The sequence below is a fragment of the Pyricularia pennisetigena genome, chromosome 3 (assembly GCF_004337985.1).
Source record: "Pyricularia pennisetigena strain Br36 chromosome 3, whole genome shotgun sequence".
Lineage (NCBI taxonomy): Eukaryota > Fungi > Ascomycota > Sordariomycetes > Magnaporthales > Pyriculariaceae > Pyricularia > Pyricularia pennisetigena.
The window spans coordinates 4758899-4777419 of NC_043742.1; the positions used below are offsets into that span (position 1 = coordinate 4758899).

The window sequence follows — 18521 nt, forward strand, 5'->3', positions numbered from 1 at the left end:
ATATTGCGGCTTTATATAAGATCGGAGAATAACCAAATTAGGTTAAACATTTCCCTGTACCCTTGTCGGGGGCATCTCACATATATACGGACCCCCGCAGGCGATCAAAACCAAAAATCAAAGAGGAAACAATAATACAAAAATAGTTTGAGGCTTAGACCCTGCTGGCCTCGACAGCGTGGTCGCTAGCGTCACCCTCGATCTTCTCCACCGTAGCGGAGTCGGCACCAGTGCGCTGGGTGAAAGACACAGAAGGCTGCCACGAGCTGCTGTGGCGGGCAGAGCTGCACTGGGCGTACATCTCATCGACCTCCTCGAGCGACAGACCCTTGGTCTCGTAAATGAAGAAGTAGACAAAGGCGATGCACAGGAAGCAGCATGCGAACCAGACGAAGAAGATCTTGGACTGGAGGTTGGCGTAGCCGACACCGAAGTTGACGAGGTAAGGGGTCGCGTAGGCGATAGCCCAGTTGAGGAGCCACTGGTCAGAGAGAAGAAATTGTTAGTCCGCTGTCCCATGTCTTTGCCATTTCCTGGCGGAGAATCGTTGTAAAACTTACGTTGGTGGCGGTGGTGATGGACAGACCACGAGCACGCTGCTTCAGAGGGAAGATCTCGCCGGTGACAACCCAGGCGAGAGGACCCCAGGTGCTGGCAAAGAAGAAGATGTAGATGCAGACGAAAGCAACGCCGGCCTTCTGGGCGTCGACATTGTAAACGATGATGGTGCCGTCCTCGCGCTGGCCGGTGGTCAGGGTACCGAGCATAGCAACCAGGAACTGGCTGATGGCCATTCCGATGGCACCCCAGAGAAGCATGGGACGACGACCCCAGCGGTCGACTGAGATGAGACCAGGGATGGTGGAGACGACGTTGATGACAGAGGTGATCATCTGGATGACGAAGGGCTGGCTGATACCCGAGTTCTCAAAATACTTGGTGCCGTAGTAGAAGATGAAGTTGATGCCAGTGAGCTGCTGAAGAGCCTGAAGACCCATACCGGTGAGCTGGCGCTTAAGCATGGGACCGCGGAAGCAATCCATGTAGCCGGCAGTGCCAAGCGACATCTCGTAGTCGTGGTTGGCCTTGATCTCGGCAACCTCGGCGGCGACAGCCTCGTGGTCCGCCGGGAGACGGCGGAGCTTGCCGAGAGCCTGGGCGGCTTGGTCCATCTTGCCCTTCTTGACGAGGAATCGAGGAGTCTCGGGGAGGATCAGCATGCCAACAATGAGAATGATGGACCAAGCGAACTGGACGGCAATAGGGATACGGTAGGAACCCGTGTCGTCGCGAGTGTGGGTGGCATTGTTGACAATGGCGGCGAGGAGCAGACCGATGGTGATAGACAGCTGGTAAGCACCAACGATGGCACCGCGAATCCACTTGGGAGCCGTCTCAGACTGGTACAGGGGAATCATGGCGGAGATGAGACCGACACCGAAACCAGCAAAGAAACGACCAGCGAGGAACAGAGGCAGGGAGACGGCAGCAGTCTGGAAGATGACACCCAGGTTGAAAACCCAGGACGAGGCAATGAGGGCCCACCTACGACCGATAGAGTCGGCGAGGAAGACCGAAGCGAGGGCTCCGAAGAAGGTACCGGCAGAGAGGATGGAGACCACGGCGGCCTCCTCGGAAGGAGAAATACCACGCTGGCCCGTGGCATCGGTGTAGCCTGTGGAGAAAAGCTCCTTCCAGTACTTCATGGCCAAGATACCGCTAATAGTACCGGTGTCATAGCTACATTGTTCGTCCAAGTTAGTATTCGATTTGGTAGAGAAATAGACGACGAACCAAGAAGGCAAGCATACCCGAATAGGACACCGCCAAAGGCGACGAAGGCGCCGACGAGGATGGCGGGCCATGCCGCACCGGCCTCGTTCTCCGGCCGCTTGAATCCGCGAGCCATTGTTGGTTGATTAATTGATGATGCGAGTTAGAGAAGCGAATTAGCTGCTACTCGACAACCCGAGATGTTCAGTCAAACTCGGGTAGGGAATGTGTGGGATAATGGGTTATGAAAACAAAGGGGTAGAGAGTCTGACGAGGAACCTGGGAGGGGAGGGAGCATGAGTTTATATATTGTTTGTTTCTGATGAAAGAGAATGCAGTGGATAGGCATGGGGATGGGGATGCATGTTGTGCCGGTGGGTTTTGGGGGGGCTCGGTCAATAGGTGCTTGTGCGTAAGTAAACTCTAAGCGATTTTCTTAGCAAATCTACCTTGACCTCCTGGTACGTGAAGAGGAGAATGGCGTGTCGTGTCATGACCACAGCTCAGGTCTGGTCTAGGTAAACTACGGGCAGTACAATAACCCGTAACCGTAGTTTCCGAAAAGGAGCAAAGGATAACTCTAGCCATCCCTGCATGCAAACGTGCAGCAACCAACCTAACCTACGATGGTACTTGCCGTACAACCCCATCCATTGTTCGAGAAAACAACAAAAATAAAATGAACAAAAATAAATAGTACCCACAACCTAGCCAGACCGGGTATCAGTGGGGCATTTCTCCATTCGCAAAATGAAGGAGCTTGTTTCGCTCCCCATGGGATCCTGACACTCCACGTCTGGGGCAGAACTAGATTTTCTTTTCTTTTTCTCTCTTTTTGCCTTGCATCTGACTAGCAACCACCTAGTTTGTGCAGTGGTAGCTACTACTATAGTCTCTCCGAACCACCAAAGGACGCCACGCACCCCAGATTGCCACCCATCATTATGAATGCGGAGAAAACTTTCTGGCGTCCATGTCAGCGGCTTGAGTTTTTTTTTTTTTTTTTTTTTTTTTTTTCTCCTTCCCTAGATTTGAATATTCAGGTCTACCTAATTCTAGGTCCAGAAATAGTTCTAGTTCTAGGCGTATTAGATCAAGTCAACAATAGCAGCTAATGCAGTAACACCATTAATTCCATGCTCTCTCCTCTGCTCGATCCATCTTGTGTTTGAGAGATCACCACCACCGCCGCCACCACCAAGTATTCCTGCAAAAGTACCCTGGTCGACCAAACACGTTTTACGATTTAGCTTTGCGTTGGTATGCTGGAACTAATAATGACTTCTGTAGCGTCGTCTCCCCACACGACCAGTTTTCTTGCTTTGTGCTTGCATCATCAATGGCACACCCCCCCATGAACCAAAGAAATAACAAGAATCCTTGATGGAAATGGTTTGGGTTCCAACATTTGGTAACGAGGACGTTGGGGGGAGGCTCGGCATCGCCAGCCCGGGAAAAACCTGGTCCCCCCCTACTCCTTCTCCATTGTCTTCCCCCCTTTACGCGAAGTTCCGGGGGAGCCTCGTGGTCAAGTGCAAAACACTCCACGGAGAAGAGCTGGAGTCTCCAGGTTAGTAGGGCCGATTGCTCCTCACGATTTTTGAGTGATGCATAGACTGCATTGGCTTGAAGGGGTTGTTGGTGTGGGGCTCACGACTCGTTCGTCCTTTTTCGGCCACGTACGATCACCTTGATTTGATTGGATGTTTGTAAATAGGTAAGAGCAAAGCAGAAAAAATCTTGTTTCCATCGCAGAGCTGAGAAATGAGATGGCATTTTGTTGTCCTCGTGACCACGGCAGCTCCGTCGCAGGGAGAAGGTTGATATTATGGTGGTATTAACCCAAACAACCCTGAGAAAAATGTACACACGAGAATAAAAAGGAAGAAGAAAAAAAAGTCTCTGCTTTAGTATGCACTAATTGCTAGCCTAGTTATTTAATTATTCACTTAGCATGTTCGTTCGTGAAGAATCTTTTTCCTTCCTCTGCCTGGGCACTGGAGCTTTACCGAGTATAGTACTTCGTGCCAAACAATCCAATCGATCCACTTAAAAGCTTGGGAGAAAACAATGCTGTAATGGTTGGTAATTGTAAAGCCGGGAAGAAACCACAGCAGCTTGGTAAAATAAAAATGCAGCACTGCACTGCCTGCCATTTCCTGCGGCCAGACCTCGAGCTCATGCACCTAAAGGGCCTTTACCCCACTCGCTAACATCGTGATCTGCACATTTTTCCCTTTTGCCCTGCGTGCATCGTGTTGATGCGTTCAACTATTCTACCTAGACAGACAGGCTGCTGTCGCCCTGTAGGATTGATTCTGACGGAGCAAGTCTTCCCCAGATTTCTTTTTTATTTTATCTATTTATTCATTTTGTGAAAGCCATGGGAGACGAATCCTTCTCTCGTCTCCAAGTCAAGTGCATTTTGTCACTGGGCTGGTTCTTTTAGGTAAGTAGTAATCCAAGTCCAGAGTTTGATGATGTCACGCGTTCACGACCAATTGAAACGTGCATACATTCCTTACCTATAGTAGCAATAGTACGTACCATCAGTACTGCACCCTACCCTAGGTAATAGGAGTGGGTCACCTGTGCGGCGACATTCTATGGACCGACATCTTGCCCCCCCGCGTGATGGGGTCGGCCCAGTCACCATGATTGGGTTGGGCCCGAAAGTTGTCTGTCTTACTCCTGGTTGTTGAGAGAGTAAAAAAAAAAAATTCCATGGGCGCGGTTAATTGCCAATAAGATCGTTCTGCAAGGGTTCGCGGGTTTTATAAACAAGATAAAAGAAAAAAGCAAAGGGAAAAAGATGAGGGGAAAAGAAAGAAAAGAAAACAAACAACATTAAACCCCGGGCCTCCGAACGGGAACATCGCAACAACTCTCCGTAAGCCGACGGCAAAAACAATGTTACTATGATAGACAGATCTCGGCGGAGTGGCGTGTCAAAACGGGCCGAGTCGCACGAGTCTTTTTGTCCCTTTGTTTGTTGCGCCTATTTGTTGGCCTCAATTTCGAGTACATAAAAATCGAACGTCGTCAAGCGGGCAAATGTCCTGCAGCCGCTCTCCCCCATCGTCCGGCCTTGCCGGCATCCTTGGATCCTTACCTGTCGTTGAAAGATCTGATATTTGAGAAATACCCCTGCAGTAACATACCGAGAATACGGCCGAGCCTCATCCACCTGGCCCACTTTCCATGCCGAGGGCCAAGACTTTGGCGAAGGAGGCTGATTTGCAGACACAAGCTTTGCCATGCCCAAAGGAGGAGCTTGAGTCCATTGAGAGCCGGCGCCAAGTGTACTAGTGTAGTGATTAGCGTAGGTATACACTAATAGGGTAAGTAAGTTGTGCACCAACACACACATACATACAAGAAAAAAGACAAAGAAAGCTGGGATTCCAAGACAAGCGCGAAAATGGGTACCGGAAGGCTCTCGGCAGATCCTCGTTTGGGATGATCAGGTCGGTCGAGCGATGGGGCATAAAATGAAAAAATTACAAGAAGAAAAAGGAAAAAGAAGGGAAAAGAAAATACAACTCCACCCGCAAAAAAAAAATAGTGAGCCCACAAAGCCCACTTGACTGCGCCAACCGACCCCTACCTATTGCTTGTCATTCGTTTAATTCGCAGTAGACGAATACAAAAAAGAAGCTAGCCCATGTAGGGATACATCGTGAAAGTGGGTGTCCCGACAACCGCCAAGACATTGGCCCTGGTAAAAAAAGTAGCACTGTAGGTATTTCGTCGTAAGCAGCAGAAAAGCAATCCGGTCACGGTTGGGTCTCGGCTTTGGTTGAGGACCCGTTGGCTGGCGACTCCCTCGCCTCCGACAGCCACGTTCCAGACTCGCGGAACATGCTAGCAAAAAGTGCGCAGTAGACCAACACATGACCACGGGCAGACCGCGAGAACTTTTACGCGATCGTACAAGGGGGGCTAGGTGGCAGGGGGCAACCCCAAAGAAAAGAAAGCTGTAAAATCTAGCCGTATTTGTGGCGCAACCTCGGGCGCCCTTTGGCTGGATCCAAATCTGGGGTACCCGAGGTCTGGCTGCCCGTCCAGCGCCTCTGTTGCACTAATTAGCTCAACCGCAAAACTGTCCTTTGGCGCAAACTGCCATCCCTGGCTGGACCCTCGACACACTAACAGCCATCATCGGACTACTCAGCATTAAAGGAATGTCGTGGTTCGGTTAACACCCGCGTTCAGATAGCTTCACCGTACTTTTAGCTCGACATGAGGGACTTATCATTTGACTTCCAGCTCGATTTTCACGCCATGGCAAAAAGAATTTCCCTATAGTTTTTTTTTTTTTTTTTTTTGTTGAGGGACCAATGTCTGAATTGGAAATAACAACCGAACGCTCTGGTATTCGTATATTCATCTGAGGGCCGAGTTCACGAAACAGCTGACTGCTAAAGTCGCTTCCCCCCAAGTAGCAGGCTTGCCAGCGGGCCAGACATGTTTCTCATACGAAGTTCTTGATACTAGCCCAGAACGCCGCTGCATCTTCAAACATGGGCAGGTGCCCCGTGTTGGGGACAATCCTAAGCTCTACACCTTCCTTTCCAACAAGGCCCTTGAATCCGTCCATGGCCTTGACCAACGCGCCCTTACCGTCGCCTTCGCCTACGACGAGGATTCCAGGCACCTGACATGCCCCGAGATTTCCCTTCAGGTCATAGTCCCACAGCGCCTGGCAGCTATACTTGAATCCTTCAACGTCGTTGGCCGCCACCATGTCTACCATGCCCTGAGCGAGCTCCTTCTTGTCGGACATGGTGGACGGGTGGAACCAGCGTTCTACTGTGACGCCAGCCAGTTTGCGAATGCCGGGAGATCCGTCTTCGGAGGTTGACTCGGCTGTGGCAATGCGCTCTTTCCAGGCAGCTGTGTTGGCTGCGCTCGAGGTGGCGTTGCAGTCGCAGGCCACGAAGCGTGAAACTCGACTGCCGTGCTGAAGTACGAACTGCAAGGTGGTCGCGCCTCCCATCGACACGCCGATGAGGGCATGCAGCTTCGGAATACGCAGCGCTGTCAGCAATGTGTCAATGTCGTCTGCAAGCATGGTCAGAGTTGCGGGTGTAGCAGGGGTGCCCGTATGCCGACCGCGGGTGTCGTATCTCAAGATGCGAAGGTCGGGCCTCTCCGCCTTGAGAATGCCGACGAAGGCGTCCCACATGTGCATCGAGGTCAGAAGCGAGTTTGACAAGGCAACCGTGGGTGCGGAAGGTGACGGGTTCCCCTCAAGACGATAAGGTAGGACAAGTCCGTCGGCAGTCGTGATGAACGAGTTGATTGATGCAGATGGCCCGGCGATGGTCTTGGTCTTGGCGTCCGCTGTGCTGAAGGATTTGGTCTCAGGAAGGCGGGAGAGGTGAAGGAGATCTCGCGGAGCCGGGCCGAAAACGTAGAACAAGGAATAAGTTCGCCGTTCCATGTCAGCGACCGACTTGGAGAAGACCTCCTGGGCCCAAGGGGTTTCCTTTGAAGCCTTGTGCTCCGGACCTCCAAGCCCATTGTTCTTGGTGAATTCAACCAGTGCCACGATTTTGGCCTTGCCGCTACCTTCGAGGGTAGAAGTGCGGTAGACGCGGGTTCTCAACCAGCCTGGGATCTTGGAGATCATCTCGATGTGTTCCTCCTCGCACCACTTGAGAATCTCTTTCCCAGCACCGTCGGCATCTGTCGGTGTAATAGACACCGAGACAAGCTCGGTTCCAAGAGCCTCTTCTTCAGTGAGGTTCTCGGGAGGTACAAAATTGGGGGACTGTCGTGACAAGACGAGATCCAAAAAAGACCGGCACACGTCCACCTGGCCGATCGTCTCGGCTTCACGCGTGGATCGGTTTTCTCTAAGGGTTGTGTAGGTCGGGGTAGTCAAGTGCGACATGGAAGTCACATCGTAGATGGCTAAGAAGGCTGGTTCGGCTGAGTCGGTTGCTTGGTATCGCAGGCCGCTGGTGAAAATCTCGGGCAGGCGAATACGCGTCGGGCCGTGCTCGTTGTTGTACCACTCGTGAAACTGGTCGAGTGACAGGCCAGGCTTTGGCTGCATAGTCACATACAGCATCCCTGGGGTGGCCATGATGAGCGGAAAGGAACGAGCTTCGTATCTCTGGGGCCGGCAATTTATGGTCGACGGCAAATATTATGAACAAGTCTGTCTGGCGGAGGGGATATATGTACAAGATAACGAGGCTCCGACTCAACAGGTTGATGTTGCTATCACTTTGGAGCAGCAACAACCTTGGCTGAGGGACGCCATTGTTAAATGACGTGGTGGGCTCGACTTTTATCCGGCGATGCTCGCAAGTAGCGGGGCAGTCGGCCGAGAAAGCTTTTGAATCATGTATGTAGTCAGCAGTGAGGTGCAAACAATTATCGGCAAAGTACCATGGAAGGAAGCTGGTCAAGCGACTGCTACGTAATGCGAAGTTCAGATCCCCGCAAGCCCGCACTTTCTGGGGAAAAGTGTTTGCCCGGAGTAGATGAACGAACCCCCGCACGACTTGGCTCAAGTATGTAACCCAAACCCTATCTCGAACACACACACAGAGGCTATCTGCCCTGCAAGCCACCTGTCAAGCTGCCTGTCAGGATGCCACGAGTTTATTTATTTGTTCATATCATTGGCTGGGGGAGTAGTATGCATGCAGCGCAGGTGCACGTCGCTCTGCGTATGCATAATGCCCGGAATCCAAGGTAGCCCAACAGCCCAGAGACGCTCACACTCGTATGATTTATTTTGTAAAACCAAAGGGATATTGCCTATCTTTAGCTACGTCTATACCTTGGGTCCTGTAGCCACCTAACGGTACCTACCTACCTACCTTGGATCCTTTGACCATGCTTGGACTGGAATAGTGGGTCAGATGGAAGCAAAATAGATCCCTGTTCCCCCGCATTTGTTGATGATTGATGTATCTTAGGGTCCAGTTGAACCCTGGAGCAGCACTTGGTAACCTTGCCGACTAAGGTCCTACCAACCTGTCTGCCTACCTCAGGTACTTATGTTCTTTTTTGCTCGATAGACAACAGCACGAAAGCCCAAGTTCCAAGGTCTTTTCGAGGGGCATATGTTGGTCGTACTGAGAAATGTAGACCAGAACTCGCAAATCTCTGGCTTGGCCAATTTCACTTTCACATCACTTCCCGTTCCCCCCCTCCCCTCGGTCTTTGATGGCTGCCTGCATGCTACCGTTCACCAATGACCACACGCTGATCGGTGTCTCTTCGCGACCCTCCATCACCTCGCAGCCTTGCCGTTGTATGTAGTGCAAACATCTTATCGCGCAAGAGAAATACCTTTATTTCTTCCCACCTGCCTTTCTGTTCATCTCCCGTTCTCTCTCACTTTATGCTCGATTCGTTTGTCACTCGCCAAGGAACCGACCTCACTGCCCGAGTCTAACGACCGAAATGGAAGTCTTTCTCAGTGGTCTGCCCACTGAGCAGCTAACATCTCAGAGTCTCGAAGAGCAGCTGAAGCCACTCATTTTGAAACTCGGCATTGACAAGCATGATTTCGTTTGCGAGAAGGCCGCCAGAAGCAAGTTTGCCAATCTTACCTTCCGCCATACTAATCACGCCCATCTCTTCCTCAAACATTATGGCGAAGTTCCTGAATCATATACAAACAAGATGCCCGGTCTACCGCAAGGGCAGATGCGACCCTCACTGTTTGGTCGCGATAGTGCTCCGAGATCCACTGCCCGTTTGCGCCTGCTCGGTAAGCCTATCTGGTGCAAGAAAAGCACTCGTGCCGTGAATCCTATTACTCTCCGTGGCATGGAAGAGTCCCGTAGGAGACACCAAGAGAAAGAAAACAAAGCCTTAACTGGCCACAGAGATCAAGACAAGCACGAGCATGGTGTTGATTTTGATGTTATGGACATGGCTTGTGGTCATTACGCCTTCGTCAGCCAGCAGCTGGCCTACTTTCCGGAGAGGGAGTGGGTCTGGAATTGCAAAGCCAGCTTCACCAAAGTGAACCTGCATGTGAGGAAAAACGATGGCAGGATCAGGATGCGCATTCCCTTGTCCACGATCCGTGAGATCGTCTGGTATTCGCACAACGATAGGCAGGGAACACTGACGCTTACGCTTGACTCTGTACCGTGGTTTCTTACAGAGGAGTGCACCGTCGAACAGTTGATGGCTCGCATAGGTGTTGGCTCCGGTAAGATCAGGGAAGATCAGCAGAATCGCATGAAAGCCATTGATGAGCAGCACGCCGAGATCGTTGGGACGTGCCTCATCTACCATTTCAGCATTTTCTCGCACAGCATCAACCACAATATAAAGATGCTCGAACGCAAGAACTTCACCAATATCACTCGTTACAATCTTGCCATCTGGAAGAAGCCACACCCAACTCTTGGCTCCTTCAAGGACAAAGCTTTGCAGCTGAGGCAAGAGCTCAAAGCAGCAACATCTGCTTCTATCAACAGCGGCAAAAGCCTGCCACACAGCCATCTGTTTGTGCTCCAGGCTCTGTTCTACAACGGCTACTTGCACCCTGCTACGGTCCTCGAGATTCTCCATCGACTTTTTCGGCGCTACTATGAAGACAAGCTATCCGGGCGCACCTTTATCGCCCCGGAAGCCGTCAAAAGTCTCATGGACGCGGAATGCATTCCCTGGCCCAGCCCGTATGAGAACCCGGAATACTTCGAGGTCTCTTCCCTGATGGAATGGATTTATGGGAAGAATGACGAGATCCAGGGAGGCCTCGACCTAAGAACAGGCCAACTCCGGCAGAACAGCAACCTCACCCATATCTACCGAGTGGTTGTCACACCTACGAGAATCACCCTTCATGGGCCCGAGATTGAGAACAAAAATCGCGTCCTGCGAAAGTATCCGAAGCACCAGGATTTTTTTGTTCGGGTTCAGTTTTGCGACGAGAATACGCAGGACATACGCTTTAGCCCTAAGATCTCGTATGATCGGGTTTACTTGAGATTTCTTGATGTACTCAATCGTGGCATTCAGATCGCTGGACGCGTCTATAACTTCCTTGGGTTTTCCCATTCGTCGCTGCGAACACATTCCGCATGGTTCAGTGCGCCGTTCTTTGACCAAGGTAGTCAACACACTCATACCTCTATCATCAAGAGTCTTGGTGAGTTCTCCTCTATTCAGTCTCCAGCGAAATGCGCAGCTAGAATTGGACAGGCTTTCTCCGAGACCCCGTCAGTCGTCGACCTGCGGGATCATGATGTGGAGGTCGTGACACACTTTCCAGATATCACGAGCCGCGACGGCTCGCGCGTTTTCAGTGATGGCGTGGGCAAGATCTCAGAGAGTATGATGCACATCATTTGGGAAAACATCCCAACGAAGAAGAACGCACCAACCTGCTTCCAGGTCAGATGGGGCGGCGCCAAAGGTATGCTGGCTCTTGACATGACTCTAAAAGGCACAAAGATCTGCTTCCGAGATAGCATGACCAAGTTTGAAAGCGAGGACGTGCACCTGCTCGAGATCTGCGACTCTGGATCTAAGCCCATTCCTCTGGTGCTGAACCGCCAGATGATCAAAATCCTTGAAGATATGGGGACCAACCCTTCATGGTTTATGAGGCTACAGAGCTACCGCCTCCAGGAGATTCGCTCCATCGCGGCAAGTGCATACAACACCTGGCACTTTCTCGATGCTCAGAACGTTGGTCAGGCGATCAAGCTTGGCAAGTTTATCAATTTTGCCGACAAGCATGGCATGGATTATCGAACCGATGACTTCATGCGAAGTGTAGTTGAGGCAGTTGTACTTTGCGAGCTGCGTCTGCTAAAGCATAAAGCGCGTATCCCTGTCAAATATGGAAAGACACTGTTCGGAATAATCGACGAGACTGGCTACCTGCGAGAAGGCGAAGTGGTCGTCTCCTTCGGCCCCTCCCAAGGCGGAGAAGATCAGTCGACGCCACCTCGAGATGGCCAGGTTGTCATAGTCACTCGATCTCCTGCGCTTCATCCTGGAGACATCCAGATTGCCAAACAGGTGGTCCCACCTCCGAGCCACCCACTATCGCATCACATCAACTGCATCATATTCAGTCAGCATGGACGGAGGGATCTCCCCAGTCAGCTGAGCGGTGGCGATCTGGACGGCGACATATATAACGTTATCTGGGATGTGGATGCAATGCCGAAGCAAACATTTGACCCAGCAGATTATCCTCGGGTTGAGGCTCTGGACATTGGCAGAAGGGTGGAGACCGCTGATATGGCTCAATTCTTCATCGACTTCATGAAAACGGATCATCTCGGCGTCATTGCAACGCGCCACGTCATTCTGGCAGATCAGTTGGACGACGGAACTCTTTCCCAAGACTGCCGGAAACTGGCTGGACTTCATTCCACTGCAGTTGACTTTTCCAAGAGTGGCATACCCGTTGAGCTCAGAGAGTTACCGCGAGCAAACAAGTTCCGCCCAGACTTGTAAGTAGTTCCATACTTTTCAGCCCGTTTATCTAGACTTCCTCTTGCGTATATACACGATGCTAATGACGGTATAGTTTATCCCCTGGGCCGATTGCCAAGTATCATGACAAAGGCAAAATCACCCTTGAGGAGTATATCGTTTCTGGAGAAGGCGAAGAAGAGGAAGAGGGCGACGGTCCCCGCTACGAGTACTATCGATCGGAGAAAGTGCTGGGACGTCTCTATCGTGAGATTGACGAGGAGAAGATCTGGGACGAGGACATCCGCGTCACGGTTGACCACAATAAGCCCTCATTCTGGGAAACATTCTTGGATTGGGCAATCAACGCTGCAGCGGCGGTTGGCGCTGTTTCCTGGCCTGTTCGTATCGACTCGGCAAGCCGGCTCAAGAGTGCTTACGACGACCATGTCAGGGGCCACATGTCGAAATACTCGGACCATCCAGTCAACCCAATCTCTGAGCGTGAGGTTTTCATCGGGGCCATTCTTAACAAGACCGGCGTACAGACACACCGACAACGAGACGCATCTCACAAGTTGCGTGACGAGTTTGAGCGCACCGCCAACCACTTTGCCCACCAGATGCGCATGGGTGGTAACGAAGGGCCCGATGCCGTTCCTTTGACTGGATATATGGCCGAGCTGGGCCCATCTGCAGCGCTGGACCTTTGTCTTGCCTGTGTATGCGTCGCTTCGAAGCACGATGTCCCGTTGGTTGCCTCGCGTCTTGGAACCTCCAAAAGCCCAAGCAGACGGGCAACTGGCAGAAGTGGCATGAGGGACGGCGAGAATAGCGAGCTGCAGAGCTTTCGCCTTGTAGCGGCAACGCAGTTCTTACGGGAACTGCGCGTAAAGGAGCGGGAGCTAGGTGTTGGTGAGGCTGGTGGTAAGGGAGGCGGCGGCTTCGTTGGCGTCTCTGCCTACGCGTAGCAAATCTCTTTTATATCTTGATCATCAGCACTGAGAACGATTCTTGTGAGGACTGGAAACCGGAATGATCCCTAAAATTGCACATTGGCTTGTTAGCAAATACAGATAAGGCCAACTAGGCAGGTAGTCAATTCTAATGTACGGTAGCTATGCAGGGGCATGGGCGTATTCTGGCCACACTACTTCGGCGGCAAGCAGTACCCAGAGGATTTCAACAAACTAAAGTCGGGGGGAAGGCATATTGCTATGCCATTTTCAGGAAGGAGCTAGGATAAAGACCTCACTACACGACAGGTATTGACAAGGGCACGCATTTTTTTCCCCTAACACTTTGAATCCCGATTGACTTTTTTTTTCATGTCCCAGAGCATACCCAAAATCAAGATTAAGTTACCGCAGCAGAGACATACGCTCATATCTTAATCGCTACCAAAATGGGTTTCTTCAGGTCTGTCATGGCGGCACTGGTTCTACTCGCAGCCCTAACGACGGCGGCAAAGTTTTGCGATGGTCGAGTGTGCTACTCCGAATTCCTTAGTCCGGAACAGATTGCATTCCGCATCGCCATCCCGGACACGGCAGCTCAGGCCACGAGCTTCGACGTGCTTCTTCAGATCGTAGCACCCAAGACGGTTGGCTGGGCCGGCATTGCCTGGGCGGGGCGGATGGTCAACAATCCACTCACCATTGCCTACTCGGACGGTGGCAGCGGCGTCACTGTCAGCAGCCGCTGGGCTTCGTAAGTTATGTCGTCGGAGCCTTTGGTTGTTGTCGACAACTTGACTGAGGACACTATCATTGGGATCAACCATATCTCACGTAGGTCCAAGTCCTCCCCTTCACCGTACTCCGGCGCATCGTATGAGACACTCCCAATGTCAACGACAAACGCCACACACTGGCGCCTAGATGCCATCTGTACCGGATGCAGCTCTTGGCATGGGGGTGAACTGGATCCTGCGAGCAGCACGGCGGCAATTGGATGGGCCATGGCGTATGCAGCGCCCACGCAACCAGCAAACAACACCAGCTCCATCCGCTACCATTCTAGCAGGGACCGTATCAGCTTTGACCTGGCTGCTGCCAAGATTGCCAACTTCAATGAAGCGGTTAATTCTCTGAGGGGAAGTGGTGCCGGGACTGTTTGAAGGATTTGCAGGCGAGCGGTGAGATGAGTCTGGTGTCGGCGGAAAACGTTCGTTATGGGTTGAGCAGAGACCTGGAGGCTCCGATTTGAGTTTTCATGGACGGTTTTTGAGGGCTGAGATTATCAAATGAGGGGCCTCTGGATCCGATCGAGCAGGGTTCAGTTACTAGTCTAGGTTTCGACTCCTTTAAAATCAACCTACGATTTTTATTTCTTTTTCCCTGGTCCATATTTCGTCTCCAATGACTGCAGGGCATATCACTCGTGAGAGCTGGGCATCAGATATGTTCTCCTTTGGGCTCCACAAGGGACTGGAGGTCCTTCACCATTTGTTCGCTGACTGTGATGAGGTGAAAAAGACAACAGATGACAAAACAACAGCGGTGGTGCCTTCCTTCCCCAAGCAGGACCTTCCCCTTACCATCAATGCCTTCCTTGTTTGGCACTGGCCTCCCTATTTTGACCGTTCAGGCGTCACTGCGCTTTCGTAGGAGAAGACTCCATTTTCTCTTTTGTCCTTGGCTGCCCGGCTTGACTTTTCTTGTTTTTCTTCTGGCTTGCCTCTTCTTCTACTCCAACACAGCCTTTGGTGTATTTTTGCAATTTAAAAAAGTCCTTTTTGGAACATCTTTGTCAGACCGTTTCTTAGAAGCAGCTCTTAAATCAGCTCTAAGAAGTCCTATCATTCGCCAAGCTTCTATACACCATGAAGATTTACCCGTTTGGCCTGGGATTTGCCGTGGCCTCCCTCGCCCGGAATCCGACAGCGGCCACCGCCGAAGGAGCCGACAGTGTGCAGCCCACTGCTGTCGGATCCTCTGCTACTTCTGCTGTCTCTGGCCTTCCACAGGATGTGTTTCCCATCCCTGGCCCTGGTCCGGTGATAGTTACCGATGTGGTCTCCACAGAACTGGCGGCGACTGCTACGGAGTCCCCAGTTCCAGTTACCACTGAGCCTGGAGTGTCGGAAGAGTCAGCCCAGCCACATTTTGAAGAGCTTTTCACAATCAGAGTTGATCGTGATCACAAGAGGCTCGTGACGGAAGATGAGATGTGGTATTACAAAGCGGTGAGCTCTTTTGTTTACTAATTCTTGAACATTCTTATGTATCCAGCATTTTTATGCTGACCTGCCGCTTTCTGGCACAACATGAAAGACCGGAAAATCTTACATGGATGTCACCAACGTCCAAGATCTTGACAGCAGGTCGGCGCCAGTACAACACGATGGCAGACTCACACCCTTTGCTACAAAGGTCTCCCATGTTCGCATCATCGAAAAGATGGCTCGCTATCTAAGCAAGGGTGTCATGCAGACTAACATCGATGTCCTGTCTTCATTCTACAATCGATACTACAACTCTGAGCATGGGCAGAGGTCCTCAGAATGGCTACTTACTCAGGTTGACCGGATTGTCCAAGCGAGCGGTTCCGAAAACATCACGGTCAAGCCAGTTCCACACAAGTTCCTACAGAAGAGCATCATTGTCACCATCCCAGGCATGACGGACCGGAAAATCATCTTGGGTGCTCACCAGGACTCGATTAACATGACTGACAGAAAGGGTGGCAGAGCCCCTGGAGCTGGTAGGTAACCCCATCTACACTTATCCAGTGTATTTGGTGGGAATGTCTTTCAGCGCGTTCAAAGACTAGTTGCTGACCAGTCTTCCTTACCAAGACGACAACGCTTCGGGTACCGCCGTCCTTCTCGAGGCTCTTCGCGCCTTGCTCACCAACGACGTCATCACAACTGGAGATGCACCAAACACTATCGAGTTTCATTGGTACGCCGGACAGGAGGCTGGTTTGCTCGGGAGTCTTGATGTTTTCATGGATTATTTTGTCGCCCGCGAGGATGTCAAGGCAATGCTCAACTTTGACATGATTGGGTTTAACCAAAGGACGACTGACCAAAGTATGCCAAAGAGAAGCTAGCAACATTTATGTTTTCTTTTCGGGTATCTGTTGCATCAAGCCACTGACAAACTTCTATGTTCAACAGACAAGTCTGTTATCATTGGCGTTGGCGCGGACTACCTCGTCGCCGATCCTTTCCTATCTGACTATGTCAAGATGCTAATCTCCAATGTAGGTTCTATTCACAGCCACTGCCCTATGTCCTATTATTTTTGGCTCCTTTATATGGAATTTTATTTGACCTTGGATACTGACTATCTGACAGTACACCAATGCAGCCGCGTCATCAGTCAGATGTGGATTCGCATGCTCAGACCATGCTTCAGCTGCCTTGGCTGGCTACCCTGCCGCCTTCGTTTCCAAGAGCTCACTTGAGAGCGCCAACCCGTTCATTCATACGGCGCTTGACAACATGACCACGGTAGACATGGAAAGCGTCCTTGAGCATGCTCGACTTGCCTTGGCATTTGCCTACGAGATGGGGATGTACGACTTTGACATGGACAAGGCTGGCCAGGCCACTGGTGGACAGGAGCCGGATGCTGAGCCTTCGACGGAAGCCAAGTCTGAGTCTGAACCAGACTCAGCACTAGAGGAGGAGCCTGAGTCCGCCTCGGAGACCGATTCTGACTTTTAGTCCAGTTCCTCTCTGCGGTCTATGGTCAGGTTAGAGATCAAACTGGGAACCATTGCACAATCTGTTGCCAAGAGACATCATCAACTCAAATGGAGGGGGCCAAAAGGCTATTATGTTATTAGTTGTTTATCTAGAAATGAAAGCCGGCGTGAGTGCCTGGGCAAAGTGCTCCGATTGAGAAATGAACCCGATTCTTAATGTAGTGAATGAGCCGAGGATTCAAACCTTGGGTACTACACAATAAATGCAGGCTAGACTTCGAGTCGCCCTGGCTTTTATACTTTGAAGGTTTCCCATGATTTGTCCTGCGGAGGGTGAACAAAAGGACAACCATAGATTCCTTTTCCCCAGAGATATCAATATAAGTGTTTCCAGCCAATCTCGAGCGTGACAGAGTATCCGTGACGCAGAAAGTTGTCAAGAGCCTCCGTTGAGCTCAGGGGCATGGAAGGGATGCCGATAGTGCTGAACTTGATGATCTTGTCACTGGGGGGGCATATGGCGTAAAGAACGCGTTCCAGATCGTCCAGCGAGCACGTGACAACGTAGAAGAGGGCGCGGTCGTTGGTAACCGTGTCGTCGATGATGGTCATCTGAACGCTAGTGTCAAACGGGATCGGGCCAGGTCTGCTGCCAGACTGAGGCAGTAGTCCTGTAGGCGAGTCGACCAGGTCCATCGTGAGGAAAGGGCTGCTCTGCTTGAGAACCCTTAGAAGGTCGTTAAAGGGGACATAGGAAGGGCTGGAGCTCAACGAGTGCCGACGGCTGCTGCTGCGAGCACAGTTCTGTTGGCCATATCCATGGCCATGTCCCACGCCGGAGGACATGTTTCTTGTGTTACTGATGACGGTCTGGTTTTGAGATGAAGACCGGCGGTGAGACTGAGACTTGCTTCGGGGGAAGAAGAAGCGCTGCATGGTTATCTTGGTAGGGCTGTTTTGGTTACTGCGTTGAAGGGAAGCTGTTTTTGATTATGAGATGGATGTCCCAAGTTTATATGTTTTTTTTTTTTTTTTTTTTTTTTGTTGGGGATGACAAAGTTGATGATTCCTAGCTGGCTGAGGGAATGGTTGTGTCACTGCTTAGTGACACTGAAGGCTGGTGAGTGAGTTAGATGGATAGGTAGCTTCATGTTATGATGTCGAGTTGGTTCAAAAGGGTGATAAGAGGCCTCGAGATGCCTGCCTAACTTTGGCCTTGGCTTCACTTTAAGCATGCAAACTTATGATCGTTATAGACAGCTCGCGGTGGTGCCTAGGGACACTGGTCCCAGCTTGATTGTTTGCTATTTTGGTGGTGAAGACGCAATTTGTACGTTCATGGCCAGAAAAAAAAATGCTATGTGATCTCAAAAAAGTCAAAGGTATGCTTTTGGGTAGCAAGATGATGACAGTGGTTTTTCAGAAGCGGCCAGGTTAGTATAGGCCGACATAACCATAAGACCCCTATGATTTAGTCAGAAATCAACACGAGGTTGCTAGATGAATGCGGGTTAGGGTTAGGCTGGGAGTGAATGAACGCGACGGGTGGCGTCATCGTTGTCGGCTTTGCTACTTGTCGTAACTCCGAAACCACATTTGCCTATTCCGTCACCAAATAATTTCACGCAGGACCTGATCACTGCTCCAGTGTTATATCAGCGCCCAGATAAAGTAGTCAC

At 51.1% G+C, this 18521-nt stretch overlaps 7 protein-coding genes across 7 annotated transcripts; 4 read left to right on the forward strand and 3 right to left on the reverse strand.

Moving 5' to 3' along the window:
• Nucleotides 1–154: 154 nt before the first annotated feature.
• Nucleotides 155–1909, reverse strand: PpBr36_03048 (uncharacterized protein; the record flags this gene model as incomplete). The annotated part of the gene is made up of 3 exons (XM_029890224.1): nucleotides 155–481; nucleotides 561–1740; nucleotides 1812–1909. 3 exons carry the CDS (start codon nucleotides 1907–1909, stop codon nucleotides 155–157), a joined length of 1605 nt encoding a protein of 534 aa, XP_029753765.1.
• A 1253-nt stretch (nucleotides 1910–3162) lies between these two features.
• PpBr36_03049 (uncharacterized protein) lies at nucleotides 3163–3486 on the forward strand (the record flags this gene model as incomplete). Its single annotated transcript, XM_029890225.1, has 2 exons — nucleotides 3163–3343; nucleotides 3389–3486. 2 exons carry the CDS (start codon nucleotides 3163–3165, stop codon nucleotides 3484–3486), a joined length of 279 nt encoding a protein of 92 aa, XP_029753764.1.
• Nucleotides 3487–6247: 2761 nt separating this feature from the next.
• On the reverse strand, nucleotides 6248–7867 carry PpBr36_03050 (uncharacterized protein; the record flags this gene model as incomplete). Its single annotated transcript, XM_029890226.1, has 1 exon — nucleotides 6248–7867. The coding sequence occupies one exon, from the start codon at nucleotides 7865–7867 to the stop codon at nucleotides 6248–6250; it is 1620 nt and encodes a 539-aa protein (XP_029752850.1).
• A 1334-nt stretch (nucleotides 7868–9201) lies between these two features.
• Nucleotides 9202–13157, forward strand: PpBr36_03051 (uncharacterized protein; the record flags this gene model as incomplete). The annotated part of the gene is made up of 2 exons (XM_029890227.1): nucleotides 9202–12224; nucleotides 12302–13157. 2 exons carry the CDS (start codon nucleotides 9202–9204, stop codon nucleotides 13155–13157), a joined length of 3879 nt encoding a protein of 1292 aa, XP_029753496.1.
• A 434-nt stretch (nucleotides 13158–13591) lies between these two features.
• PpBr36_03052 (uncharacterized protein) lies at nucleotides 13592–14305 on the forward strand (the record flags this gene model as incomplete). Its single annotated transcript, XM_029890228.1, has 2 exons — nucleotides 13592–13896; nucleotides 13981–14305. 2 exons carry the CDS (start codon nucleotides 13592–13594, stop codon nucleotides 14303–14305), a joined length of 630 nt encoding a protein of 209 aa, XP_029753497.1.
• Nucleotides 14306–15010: 705 nt separating this feature from the next.
• PpBr36_03053 (uncharacterized protein) lies at nucleotides 15011–16861 on the forward strand (the record flags this gene model as incomplete). The annotated part of the gene is made up of 5 exons (XM_029890229.1): nucleotides 15011–15373; nucleotides 15462–15891; nucleotides 15986–16222; nucleotides 16310–16395; nucleotides 16490–16861. 5 exons carry the CDS (start codon nucleotides 15011–15013, stop codon nucleotides 16859–16861), a joined length of 1488 nt encoding a protein of 495 aa, XP_029753498.1.
• Nucleotides 16862–17217: 356 nt separating this feature from the next.
• Nucleotides 17218–17778, reverse strand: PpBr36_03054 (uncharacterized protein; the record flags this gene model as incomplete). Its single annotated transcript, XM_029890230.1, has 1 exon — nucleotides 17218–17778. The coding sequence occupies one exon, from the start codon at nucleotides 17776–17778 to the stop codon at nucleotides 17218–17220; it is 561 nt and encodes a 186-aa protein (XP_029752846.1).
• Between the last annotated feature and the right edge of the window lie 743 nt (nucleotides 17779–18521).